At 35.5% G+C, this 14,662-nt stretch overlaps 1 protein-coding gene across 2 annotated transcripts in view; it reads right to left on the reverse strand.

Annotated features, from left to right (window-relative positions):
• Positions 1-14,662, reverse strand: part of LOC143375348 (netrin-1) — a 270,168-nt gene that overhangs the window by 112,234 nt on the left and 143,272 nt on the right. For both annotated transcript variants that reach the window (XM_076824360.1, XM_076824350.1), the window contains exon 2: positions 673-861. In XM_076824360.1, the coding sequence (XP_076680475.1) occupies positions 673-861 (189 nt within the window). The remainder of the gene's footprint in view (positions 1-672; positions 862-14,662) is intronic.

Here is a 14,662-nt window from a genome sequence, read left to right on the forward strand (position 1 = left end):
TTTTCCGAAAAATTTCGCTCCTACAGATAGAAATTTTAACGTAATTAATTAAAATAGAAGTTAATTTCACCAAAATTTACGAAAAATTTAGCTCCTCCAACTAGAAATTTTAACGTAATCAATTTGAGATTCGTGGTAAGATTTCGAAGATTGATAAAAAATTGAATTGCAATACCCCTTTTTACCCCGCTTCATTTCAACATCCAATCCAAGAATATGCATCTTCCATTGATGATTTGTTAGAATAGGTATCCTGAGGTTACCTTATTACAACAGCATTTCAACTGCACCTCGCCTTTCACACCGTTGTATTGTACCAGTTTTGGTCAGTTCGCAAAAAATATAATATTTTTCCGTGCAAGCAATAAATGTAACCTTATATTTCTGGCGGTATACTAAACAAAATATTTATGATGTGAAATTCTACCCTACTGTCACTTTTTTATACACATCTGTACATCACAGCATGTGCCGTGCATAAAATTTCACTTGAAAATTTTATGAATATTAACTCCACCAATTGGAAACCCCCAGAATATGGTAGCGAAAGATGAATGATCCTGCAACGAGCCGGCAAGTGCCTAACTCGAAGGGATAATGTCTGATTAATAGATCACTGGGAACAGCCTATTCCAAATTAGTAGTGATTAACGTCTGTCGGAGAGTACTTACGTTTGCAAGCCTTACGATGCGTGATCGGTCTCGCCGGATCCCTGTAGTAACCTTCTCGACAATAATGACAGTGTCTTCCTGCCGTAAAATGCCGGCACTGCAGACAAACGCCTCCGCTGACACGACCCGACAGCTTGTACAGTTCCATGTTGAATCTGCACTTTCTCGCGTGAAGATTGCAGTTGCACACTGAAACAGATACATGACGGTTTAATCGACCACGTAACCAGCTCCTCCACCAGCTTTCTGTTAAAACGATCTCCAAACAGTTTAAAATAATTCTACACAACCGAGGATGGGATCCAAACGGAACTACTTGCGACTACGGTTACGTTTGGGATTCATAAGATGAACGAAAGGATTCCACAACTACGTTTTCTATTGAAATTTATTCACAACTTCTAGTTACGGTTGTAATTAGAATGATTATAATTTTTATGTTTATGTGGCGCTCAACGTGATTTCTGCAATTGGTCCCGCATCCATGCAGATTCAAATTGTGTAAACTGAAACTTTAATTTAAGTAGCCTAATAAGGCTTTGTTCATTCTGGTTTCGGTAATATTTTAAAACACACTGTAATGCAAATTAAATCTCGAAAATAAATATTAGAGTGTTGGAGAACAGTTACTGTTTCGTGATATCATTTTAAGTACTTTAAGGGGACTAGGCAGTCAGAAACTCGGTTTTCTTTTGTATTTTTTGAAAGTACCACCCTTCCCGAGTAAAATGCCGTTTGGTCTATGTTAAAATTAGCAAAATTAAGGATTTTACCGCTGAAAAGGTCGAGCGCATCATAAACCGTTTCTGCGCGCACGCAGGTAGACTAATTCCTCTTTCGAAAAAACGGAGGTGCAAGTCGATTTGAAAAAAAATCAGCATATGCGAAACATGTCTAGTTACGACCTGAACCTAAGCATAAGTCTGTGAAAACTCCTAATTTGACAAAAAAAAAATAAAATTACTCTTCTCTCTGGCGAAAAATCACATTTCTTTAAAGTTTGCCGTTTTACAACCGCTATACTTATAATTTTGTTCCTTTTTCTTTTTTAATAGGTTCAGGGCAGAATGGGGGCCAGGGCAAAGTATCAATTTCAGAGGATATTTCACAATTCAATTTCTTGCGGCCAGAATCACTGCAAAATTACAGCGACTCTAGAAAAAAACACCTATATATCAGGCAACTATAGCGCTGTCATACATATGTATATATTATTCAAATAATTATTTTTTTACTGTTTATAGTATTATCAAACATTACCCAAAAGTACTGGTCACAATTTGTATGCATCTCCTTGTAATTAATTCGCAAAAAAATACTTGACTTTTGAGTGATCTGACTGCCTAGTCACCTCGAGTCCTTTAAGGCACATTGCTGATTTGAATTTAGGGATAATTCTTGGATTATTCTACAATAGGTTGGTGTATTCGGAGGCGTTAATATCACATTAATAATATGGAAGTTTAATGGAAGAATAGCAACTGAAATTGAGAAAAAGCCTGGTGTTAATAAAACGTTCGTAGGTATTATAGAATTTGCCCGTGTAATGTGTTGCACGTGACAAAAACGTTAGTTTTTCCTCGCAGTCGATTTCATAGAGCGTCATGTGCCAACAATGCATGGTATATTATCTAGGCTAGGTACAAGGTATAGTCACCTTACAAATGAAATCGATACGTTAGACGCATTTTGCATTGCGAAGTGCAAAACGTGTGCTACTCGCGTAGCATAGACATCTGCAATAAAAACGACGAACGCAGTGAACGGAGCTCGCGAATTTGTGGAAAGCATAAACAATTTTAATTCGTTTAGACCATTAGGTTGAGAATAACGTGACTCCAGAGATAAATTTCTACAGAACGTTAACTATAGTGTCGTTCATTTTTTATAACTACCATTCAGACGTCGACAATAAAATTCTGCCTATTGTTCAATTGCAAAGTTTCGTTTTTCACCTGTAACAAGTTATATTGTGAGAGATAGAGAAAGAGAGAGAGAGAGAGAGAGAGAGAGAGAGATAATTAACAAAACTGTTTAATTTAGATTTGATATGCCTTTTAACAAAGCATATGCAATATGCAAAATAATATTTGCATATCAATATATGCATTTCCATAAACATCCGCAGTCTATATATATATATATCAGGTAATAAAGTTAGGTGAAGCACCCTGTAGAATTCTTGTACGTATGCACTTAGTGACGAGAGGTATTCGTGTTTCAAAGGAGTGTATAATGAAGGGTACCAGTGTATTTGCGTTCGTTTTTTTCGTTATTTTCATTTCTCCATAAAAAACTTGAGAAAAGTAAAGAAATTACGCCAAGTACATGAAATCAAATAAATCACAAAAAATAGAAAATAATAATAATTATAAAATAAAAAAAGATGTGAAATCAAAATGAGCTGCACGTACATAAAGGTAATGATAAATACAAATAAATATTTTAATACGAATAAACATTTTATTTAAAATACTTGGCGTATATATATAGTTTTTGAAGTAATTATAAAGGAAAAACGAACACAAACACACCAGTCCCGTGCATTTTAATACACTCCTTAGAATCGCAATCACCTCTTGTCAATCTCGCGAAACACGTTCCGAATGTTCCTTTCGTTAATACCTATCGCCGCTTTTCTTTTGCGGGAATTAACGACGTGTGAGGGATCTCCACTCGCGTTTGTCATAGGTAATGAGTTACGAGTGCATTCATCGGACGAGAGGGTAGAAGACGATGGCGCGTCTTCTCTCACAAAGGAGGACACAGTTTTCCCGGGGCCTTCTTGCTTCCGCTTTGTTCCCCCGGCCGGTCCCGCCGTTTCCTTCTTTCCACGGAAAAGTTATACGCGGAGTCGTATAGAGCCCATCCATTGAATTCTCGAGAACCGAAGGAGAAGTATCTCGAGAAGCGTCGTGCCGTAACTTGCTCTACTCGAGCACGCTGCTCCGACGTTCTTCTTCGTGACTTCTTGAAAATGACGGAATAATTGAAAGGCAGGAGGCGAACAGAAGGGGACGATAACGGAGGAGGAAAATCAGTAGGGTGGTTTGCAATTTTAACGACCCTTTCCGGTCTACTCGTACACACAATCACTCGACCCAATAAACCGTGTGTCAAAACGAGTCGAGCGTGCCTTATTTTCCGTTTTCAGTCGAGACACAACTGTAACTATCCCGCACCCAGGCCAACTGCAAATTGAAATTTAAATTTTCGCCTATATAGTATGATTATATAATCATTTTTAGGAGAAAAAGGAACCTACAGACATAAATAGTTTTCCAAACTTTTTTTTACAGATGTCTTAAGTTAATTAAAAGACAACTATCCCGCACCTAGGCCAACTGCAAATTGAAATTTAAATTTTCGCCTATATAGTATGATTATATAATCATTTTTAGGAGAAAAAGGAACCTACAGACATAAATATTTTTCCAAACTTTTTTTTACAGTTGTCTTAAGTTAATTAAAAGACAACTATCCCGCACCTAGGCCAACTGAAAAATCAAATTTAAATTTTCGCCCATATAATATCGCTCCGCCCTACTACCTAAGTATGTACACGCAGTGCAAGCAGTTCTCGGACGCCAATCGCACTCACACAGTGAAAGAATCAACCGATGTTCACAAAGATACGAAATTTATTAATCATCAATTATAATAAACTGTATTTTTTAAATTGTACTTCTGCATTGTGCTCTAAGAAATGCAATGCACGATTTAATACAATTTACCCACGGTAATCTATTCGTTATCTACCTACGTCTAAAACAATCAATCACTTAAATGAGCACAACGAGTTCTACAAGTGTGGAACTTGTATAAAATACTTATATAGCGTCTTCCACCTACACACAAATACGAACTGCTACAAAATAGTATTTCCAAAATCTGAATGTACAAATACGGTGATGTTCCTGGTCCAGTTTGCACAAGGAAGCATTTCGTTCTCAGTAGATACTATTTCTGGCACAGCCTACGTTATATTGCCCGAAATATAGTCTGCTGAACGTCAGAAGGGTGAGAGTTCTATGAAAAAAATCCTTCAGCCACCCCGTCGTGTGTCTCCATTAGTTCAGATAATGGAGGCTCTACGTTGCAAATGAAAGGTGTGACGGTCGCAGCGTTAATTGCGTCGCGGCGAAAAGGGAGTGGAAGGTCGTGGAAAACGGTACATTCCCGAATAAAGGGTAAAAATTCAAGTCCACCGTTCGATACACAAGATCCCATTACTTACAGGACTCGGGATTTGGCGCAGCGGATAAGGCTGTGGTCGTTAAACACGGGCGGAATATAGCGTGTCAGAACGATCGAATAACCTCTCGATAGTTAATAACCTTGTTCAGCCACCGTCTGAAATTTCTTGATCGATTCCTGTTATTAAGCTGTGGCTGGCCACGCTCAGGCCTCGGGTTGTTTTCGTAGAGGCAATCGCTGTAATTAGTGATTAACCGTCCTATAATCGATGTTCTGCGTCTTCTGGGTTTTCCTTCGCTCCTCGAAACAAGCCTTTACGCTTTCAGTCTCGTTTAGATTTATCGTGCACCCCGATGGAGAAGATTTACGAGCTCGCATGTCGAGTAGGGTTGGGTACTAATTCAAATAATTCAAAATTTCAGGTATTCGTAAGTATACTCCTTGAACTAGGGCTGCATTCAAATGTTTAAACACTGACATATTTTTTATAATTCTGCATTCAAAACTGAGCAAGCTTCTACCTAAGACACTTTTGGAATCGATAAATGATTCGGAATTACGTAACATTCCACGCGAAATCGGACAATTTTTGGAGTAACATTTCGGATGTGGCTGAAATTTGAATATGTTTTAGTCGTTAGGGATATATAAACATATCTAGATGGATTTTTGACAATTTTGAAAAATGTCGATTTTACAGCTGTTTGAAGGTAAGTGCTAACTTTTTTTCAATAAATTATAACTATGGAAGTAGTGAACGGATGGAGATGAGGTTTACGGCGATTTGTAGGAAAGACATTGAAGTTTTAAGAAAAAATTATTTCAGTTTCAGAAACAAATTTTTTTAAACCATTTTTGTGCAATTATTTTAAACAAATGCAGTTTTTTAACAACGGGGGCGATTTTAAAAATTTGAAAAAAGCAGAATATAGTTCTATCCTTCCCCTTCATGGTCTAATTGATAAAATCTCGGCTCGGCTCGGAAACCGGGTTTCAGCTTGGTTCGGATTTCAAGCTACCCGAATATTCAAGTACTTGAACAGCTACTCGTTTATATTCCTTAGTCTTTACTAGCCATCTTTACTTATCGAGGTTATGGTGCAAACTGACAAACATTTAAGATGGAAACATGATATGGCATCTCGTGTCAATGATAGGAATTCAAACATTTTACGAGTACCGATTATTGACCCCCATAATTATTATGAATTTAATAAAAAGAATCAATGCAATTTTTTTAAATAGTAAATTACAATTATTTTTTAACTTATTCGAATATAAATTTCTTACATTAATTTACTTATGTAAGAAATACTTAATACCTAAAATTTGGCGGGTCTTAAGTTCGGTAACAAGAAACTACTTTTTCACGGTTTTGTAGCTGACACACGTGAAAACATTTATTAATTACTTAGTTATATGCTATGACATACATTAGCAAAACATCACCAAGATACTTTGAATATTCACGAATCGAATTCAGTACTTTTGACGCCTGTTTCGAACCGAAAAAAATTCATATTTAAATATAAAGGATAATGTGTCAATAATTGGGACTAGGTCACTAATTGGGACATTTACCTTATTGTGACAGAGTAAATTCCATGTTTTGTTTAAACGTTATTATTTACCGTCAAATAAAATTTGTATTTGGGCAGAGAGGATTGCATCTGAACGTGTATTTTCACAAAACATCGGATTTAATTTGACCGACTGCCTTCTCGATTATTTTTCCTATGCAATAACTGCGGAAAATCGGACGGAATGAATTTGTACACTGCATTTTCGCGCTGTAGTTGGGGAGAATAATTCAAACGTACGTTCCTTTCAAAATAAAAAATATCAATTAATTATGCGTTTATATTTGCCGCGCACGTTCATATTCCATATTCAGCATTTCATCGCAGAATTTGCTGAATGTGTTTCTGCGTAGCTGAAGTTCAAAAACATATCCAGGGGTTTTTTGTTTTCTTTCTCCTTTATCCTCGAGCAGATAATTTCATGACTACCGAAAAGCAGGGGTTATAATAATAAAACTCCATATTACTGCTCTGAATTTTTATAAATTGCAGAAAGGTAGCAATTTAACTTGAAATAAACAAAATACTTAAGCCAGTCTTTTACTCCCCATACCATTTAGCATTTCAATAAACCCTGTTATAATTTGTTTAATACTCCGCAAGCAATAATATCACTGAGGAGCAGACTTATTCCACAATTTGTTCCACAGGTTCTGCTGCGTTAAACAAAATCTTCAAACATTGTACTTTACTTGAAACTTTCTTCTGCCGATTATTCCAAATTCATTCGTTCACTGTTCAATACTAATGATTATTTTTAACTTGGAACTATTTGCATGGGAATCTATTAACACTCATTTTACAATAAACATTTAAACAGCTCATACTAAATGCATTTTTATAACAATTTTCCGTCGCAGGAAGTAAAAACGGAAGGCAAATCGTTCAAAACATACGATCAGGTGATACGTATTTCGAGAGGTTTCGGGGTGCCAGTGGTTCCACGTGATTTAATGGTTAACAACGACGAATTCAGAGGAGCCATCGAGCCTTCTTGATTTACGTTGCAGATATTCGGCGCAACTTCGTAAATACTTGACTACCCAGCTTGTTGCAGTCCACTAACTACCCACAAGTGACCCCCACCCCTCCCCACCCCCACCCTTTGGTTACAATCTTCGTCGTGCCCTGTTTAATCAGGCGGATCGGCTTTACCAGATGCGAGATAATTATCGTATCGAGACGATAATTTCATTACGAAATTACAGCGTGATAATATGTAGGAGGGAGTCAGGCGAGCTGCTCGCCCTCCGCCACAAGACGAAACAGATGCACGCGCTGACTTTAATCACGGCGAAATTATAAAACGTGTTGCCGTTAATTAGCACATCTCACAAGTCAACATTCATTTATAGGGAATAGAGTTTCACGATTTAGAATATATATTTTTAAAGTACTCATAGTAACTAACAAATCCTGAAAATTATATTTCAATATAGCCTGAAGGCGTATTGCGAAAAACGGCAAAATCCTCTTATTTAAGAATAATTGGCTAAAACCTGGCATCTGTATGTTTGCTGTGCTGCTGAATCCGAATATGATGTTATTGTTTGTGAAAATAAATCCTAAGGTAGTTCTCTTAATGAAAAATCGCTTTTTTGGAGATAATTCAAAAAGGAAAGGCCGGAGAATTTTTTAAATATTTTTTTCGGATTACTCGTACCAATTTACTTCAAAATCCATTTTAACCTGTTTTAACTCCCAGGGGCTACATCTGGGCCCATAGGGCAAGGTACCAATTCATAACCAGTTTAGGCTAGGTTTAAGAACAGTCTATGACTGAACCTCGCCTTTGTTTCTCTGTTTTCTTTCTTTCTTTTATTGCTTATATACTTGTGTCATGCAATAAAGACGCTTAATAATAATAATAATTATTTATAAAATTTAACAAAAAAAATATTTAAAAAATTCTCCGGCCTTTTCTTTTGGAAGTATCCCGAAAAGAACGATTTTTTTATTAAGAGAACTACCTTAGGATTTTTTTTCACCCGAACAATAACGTCATATTTGGATTCAGCAGCACAAAAAATATACAGATGCCAGGTTTTAACCAATTATTCTTAAATAAGAGGATTTTGCCGTTCTTCGCATATGCCTTGAGGCTTTATTGAATGTTATTTATAACATGAGTAAAATAGGTACATTGCAGATATAATTTTCAGGATTCCTTAGTTACTATGAGTGCTTTAAAAATATATATTCCAAATCGGGAAACTCTATTCCCTATAACTGAACGTTTACTTGTCAGACTCGTTAAATTGCCTACTCGCGTCTAAATAGTGGCTTTCTTTCTGAATGTATTCGCTGATATTATAATCTACGTTTATAGAGTGACGTGTTAAATTGGAATGTCGTATGTTCCAGATATGTCTAACAGGAGCGCGACCGGCATATTTCCAAAACTACTTGTTACATTACAATGAAACGAATTATACATATTCTACTCACTTGGTACCAGTACGCTTTAGTGTTAAGGGGTCATGCTCAGTCAGGAGGCCGAAAAAAGGGTGGTCTTTGGAAATTTTTTACTCAAAAGCTGTAACACATTTCTCAAAAAATCTTTTTTCCTTTTAAGGATTGCATCTAGTACCGTGCATCGTAATTTTTTTATTTAAAAATATTTATCAATAACTAAGTTATAGTCTATACTTCTGCGGTGACAACTGCCGCTCGAAAGTCGATCGTCTAAAATAAAAAATTCAAAAGAATTTACTTATTATATTATATTATCTAGTATTTGAACGAAGGATGAATCATTTGAAAGATCCGTGCCAATAGTTAGTGCTTTAAATGTTGTATATTGAAATATCATATGTGGCTGCTGGAGGAGCTGAAAATAGATTACGTCGAAATCGTTTTATATATTTAATATTCCTATTCTAATTATCTCTTTAAATTTTGAAACCTAGGTAATTATTGAGAGTCTTCCAATTTGACTATTTATAGAAAACAATTATTTTACTATCTGCCTCAATTAATTTCTTTCGTCATAGTTCTACACTTTACAAGCTCAGAAGGAAGTTGTTTAATTTAAAAACGAAATTGATGATGATCTTCGGATCTCGATAAACAGAAAGTATATTATAAAACGCTCTAGTTCAATTATTAAAATAATGAGATGTGAAGCTCTTGATTTGTAGGTAATGCGTTGAGGTTTGAAGTAAATAAGGGAAACGGCAGTTTCGTCGCGACGCTGAGAAATCGTAGACAAATTGGTCCATTTGGAGGGAGCGCTTAATTTTCCTCGTTTTCTTCGCGATCTAGGAGATTACTCTGAAATGTCGTAAAGGTCTGACCCCGAAGGCACGACCTCTCCCTACGGGGATGGGAACGTCTCCTTTGGTGGTCCGGGTGAAAAAAAAACTTCGCCTGGTTAGATTTCATATAATTCACAGCACTCCACTGTAGTAGAATTTCCAACTTTTGAGGACAGGAGTGATAGGAATTGTAGATGAGATCCTGTTTGAAGAATACACGTTTAAAAGTTTTAACAATAATTCTACCAGAAGCAATTCAGTTTCTTCGTAAAATTCATTTAAGGAGGTTCGATACCGCACTTGCGGGGCAGACGGCGAGAGGGGTAGGCCTGTGCTTATACATGGAAGCTCTGCAGTGATACCAATCTTAAGATGCTTATAGTAGTTCCAAGCAGTAGTTGTCCCAGTCCTGCCGGTTTGAGTCAGTGCCCCGTTACGAAGTTTCAACCCTTAAGCCCGGATATTTTTGTAACGTGAAAAAGTGACTGTGATTTCATTAAATGTTCAATGTTATATAAGTGTATTAAGAAAAATGAATAATTTCCCTTATTTGTAAAGTACAATAAATACTCCATCGAAAGATACGACAGACCGAGCAAACAGGGTTCAGTATAGCACAGTTAAAAAGCAGAAAAATACACAGAGAAATCGAACCACTGCATTCACCCTCTAGGCGAGTGCTTAATTTTACTTAACTGTAATCAAAATATAGATAACGTTAACAAAGTGGCTATCCAAACACTCTGATTTTGAAAGTGGAGTAAGTCCATTTCGAATCAGTAATCTTATTACCGTCAAGGACCCAGTTCCTGGTCACATAAGAGTAACTACCGCGGGTTTTTAAACGTGTAAACGGAAAGCTTAACTAAACCTAAAAGATTTTTTGTTATTTCAGTAAATCTATGTTTTATCTTGAATTTGGTATTTAAAAAAGTGCACACATAATAATTATTTTATAATTTAACTTTGAAAGTGAAAAATGCAAAGGGAGCAGTTTCTGATCACCTTCACACGCTTTATGAGCTATCAAATTTTGCGTATAAGTTTCAAAATACTACATAATTAATTAGTAATTTGTTAGAATAAATTTGTATCATATTAAGCTTATTATTTGGTTTATTTTCCTAAACTGGGTCCTTCTGTCGGTTAATGTTGTGCAAAAGTGTATGCCCGATAAAGTAAACTATTTATTATTAACAAGAAAATGCGAGAGAAAAAAGAAACAGAATCAGCGCTTAACAATAATTTTGAAAACATTGAAATGCAAAGCTTTTAATCTTTCGAAACAAGAGAACGTGGACTGACACTAGTTTCAAAATAAACGGCTCATATACATAGAATATATCGTGTATAGTTTCGACTATACCCATTCAATTTTGACGTTTTTATAAATTTGGTTGTACTGGTTGAAGTGTTTTGCGCAGTATAGAACAATAAGTTTATTAACAAAGTATGTTTTCAATACTAAAGAATAAAAAATATACACGTATTTTGCAGGTAAAAATTGCAAAGATTTACACGAGTTTCTAAGAAGAAACACCTGCAGTGAGGTTGCGAGTTAATTCACGTCTCGCAGGTATGCGTCTTTCGTAATCGTTGCTCGACCAACTTCCGGGGTGAAAGGGTACGAAATCCCTGAAAATTGTTCAACTCTCCACCGCGATTCTGACTCTGCTTTTTGTTTTACGAGCGCAAAACAAAAGCAAGTTCATTGTAAATCTGACTACAGAATATTACAAAATATTAAATAAACATGTTGGCGTTATACAAAATGTTAAATACATTCCGTAAAGTGTTCGGAGAGACACGATACATTTTGTCAGGATTGATTTCTACATATAAAAGTATTCAAATTAATTAAGAATAACCGAGAACCACAGCCCAAGAATTTAACTTAATTTAAAATTCAGCTATTTAGGCGGCAACTCTAAATAATAACTTTTATTCGGTAACGGATAAAAGAAATGGCAGGTATTATGATAATACAGATGGAAGCGCGGAAGCGCAGTCAAAACGCTATTGTTAAATTTCGCCTCAAAACTAATTACTTAACTAATTATGGAAAAAAAAGTATGCAGGAAAATTATGAAAAACGATGAAGAACAAGGGACTTGGTAGCGGGTCTGAATATTGGATGAGAGAGCACGTCTCCTATTAATACTCGTACACTCTAATACGTACCTACTAACATTTTGTCGTCCCTATGCAATATCAAACTGTATTGAAAGAATATATTCATTCTCTCCTGGAATTTATTCATTCCAGCCCATGAAAACATTCAACATATTTTCCAATTGAAATATTTTATTTTAAAATGCTATGTAAGAAACATAGAAAGTAATGTTTATGATTATGTTAGAGAAGTATTACAGAAAAGCATTTGAAAATGGTAGTTAACCAGAAAGACTGTTCTGTAAATGTCGTAGTTTTGAAGAAAGTGATATTCATTAATATTTTTAAAATATTCCAATGTCTGTGTAATCCGAAGATGGTGTTATTGTGTTTGGAAGTGGTTTTCAAGTAAAATAGTACCTACCTACCTACCATTAAAGGAAGATTGTGGACAGTTTTATGAATTATTATGAATAAGCCAACGTATAATACATATAAATGGATTAATGAGTTGCTTCGACACCTTACTAACATACATAAGAAATCATAAATATGCAAGTGCAGTGTGTACATACATATATTTAATAGTTATCTTAGTATCTGTATGTCATATAAAGGACTTATACTATATTGGTTATTGAAAGTATTTATGAACGTCTTGAACGTTATTTCAAATTCAAATTTTGAGTGCTCTGACAGGGAACACTATTCAATTGATGATGGAATGGCGCAGATTTTTTTATATAGATCGAAATTATATGTCACAGAGGTCACAAAAATGTAAACTAAAGGAGTTCCCAAAAGCTGGTCTGACCTTGAAAAATCGACAAAGGTGGAACCGAGGAAAGAAGAGAAATAAGGGAAAGAGAATGGCAAATCCGTGGGTTCAAATTTAATTATCTCTATTATATGAAAATACATTATAGTAAATGACTGGTAATAGATTAATGGTAGATAGTAATTAGAAAAAATAAATGATAATAAATGATAATACTAATGAAATCACAACAGTGGGTAATATTAACCATATTCCATTTATGATAATCTCGTCGATAAGAAGGTTTAAAAAGAGTGATTGAAGCAATAATAAATTTCACAATGACTGCAACGAGCGAACATTGTTTCTTTCATTGTACTGTTCAGTGTACAGAAATGTCTTTTTTTCCACTACAAGTACTTGTGCTTTTGCCAGAAAAAATGTCTCATATATTTTTACATTTAATAAACACTCGGCTGATTTTAAGAAAGTTAAGCATCTTACTAAATAATTTTCATTGACCACGAAATACAGATCGCGATAAGTGCGCGGCAGATCCTCAAAGCGAAAGGTATTATTCCTTGACGGTTGAGGATGCAGCGTTAAATTAGGTCAGACGGCGCATTGTTTCGCACTTATGTACATCAAACGACTACGACCCGATGATTGCTTTTAGACGATGATAGAGCAGTAAATGCAGCCATTCTCAACATGTCTCCCTTAAGGGAGAGCTCCCATTGTCGTAGGAGACGTCGAGGACTGCACGGTTCTGTGAAATTTCAATACGAGCTAGTTGCCTGCACTTAGTGACCTTAACCGAATTACAACCTCTACACACCTAGCTTTTGTCAAAATGAAGAAGAGACGGCGCGCAAATTGCCTAATGCAATCCAGTCTTTCAGATACGCTGCAAGCACTACCCAAGGAACATCCAACGTTTAAAACTTGAATCGTCGAGGGAATGCAGCAAGTACATACATACTGTGTAAATCACTCTGATCACTCGGTCTTCCAAAGCAACGGTGTGAATGTTACCTAATATTTTTCACTAACAGGGGAAGATCTCGAACCCGGAAATTCAAAAAAAATCTGAAACTCTGTGAATATGTAAGAGTTTTTCCTTCTGATTACAACGCAATTTTTATTTGCTGCTCAAATTCACTCGAAGGGGGTGAAATTAAACCCGGAAAATTCGGCTATTTTCCATTTTGTGTTACATCTAACTCCCGAACTGTAAGAGATAGAAAAGAAGTTTCACCACAAAAGTTGCTTCTTTTAATTGGATCTATCATTTGGTAACAAAATTATTTTACAGTTCACGAGTTGATACACAAAATCGGAAAATAACCGGATTTTCAGTGGTCAATTATACCCCCTTAGAGTGAATTTGGGCAGCAAACAAAAATTGCGTTGTAATCAGAAGAAAATTCCCTACATATTCACAAAGTTTCAGAAATTTTTTAATGACCGGAGCAAAGTGAACCTCGGGGTAAAATGAGCTTTCTTAATTTATTCTTTAAGAATAGAATATATTTACAAATTTTGGTGACGTAATAAATGTGTGTAATACCACAATGATAATTATGCACATTCAGCTATCGAAAAATGGAAATTTGATTAAAAAATTAAAATTTAAGTTTTAGAGACTTACAATTGTTTTTTTTTCAATTTAGCTTTTCGGATAAATCAGTTTTAAATGTGTTATTTTAAATCCATTTTTTTTCTGCGTGTTTATAACAAGCTTATAAACATACATGTACACGCGTTGGAGAAAACATTAATCCTAACATTATTAAATAATTAATTTTACACTGAGTACACATTCGGGGCAAAGTGACGGGGCTAAACTGAGCTGCAAAGAAAAGATGCGCGAGTGATGTGCGTGATGGAACAGAATCTAACCCCAAAAACATGAAAAATCTGCCACAGTTTTTGATAACCACGGTTCAAAAAAAAAAACAGAAACTGACGTGCTACACACGTCATCCCAGCGCAAAGGGTTAATAATTACCTATATCCTGAATTAAAACTCGTATTTTATTTCAGCTCACTTTACCTTCGATAGTATCTCACTTTACCCCATATAC

This window comes from Andrena cerasifolii, chromosome 1, assembly GCF_050908995.1.
Source record: "Andrena cerasifolii isolate SP2316 chromosome 1, iyAndCera1_principal, whole genome shotgun sequence".
NCBI classification, from domain to species: Eukaryota; Metazoa; Arthropoda; class Insecta; order Hymenoptera; family Andrenidae; genus Andrena; species Andrena cerasifolii.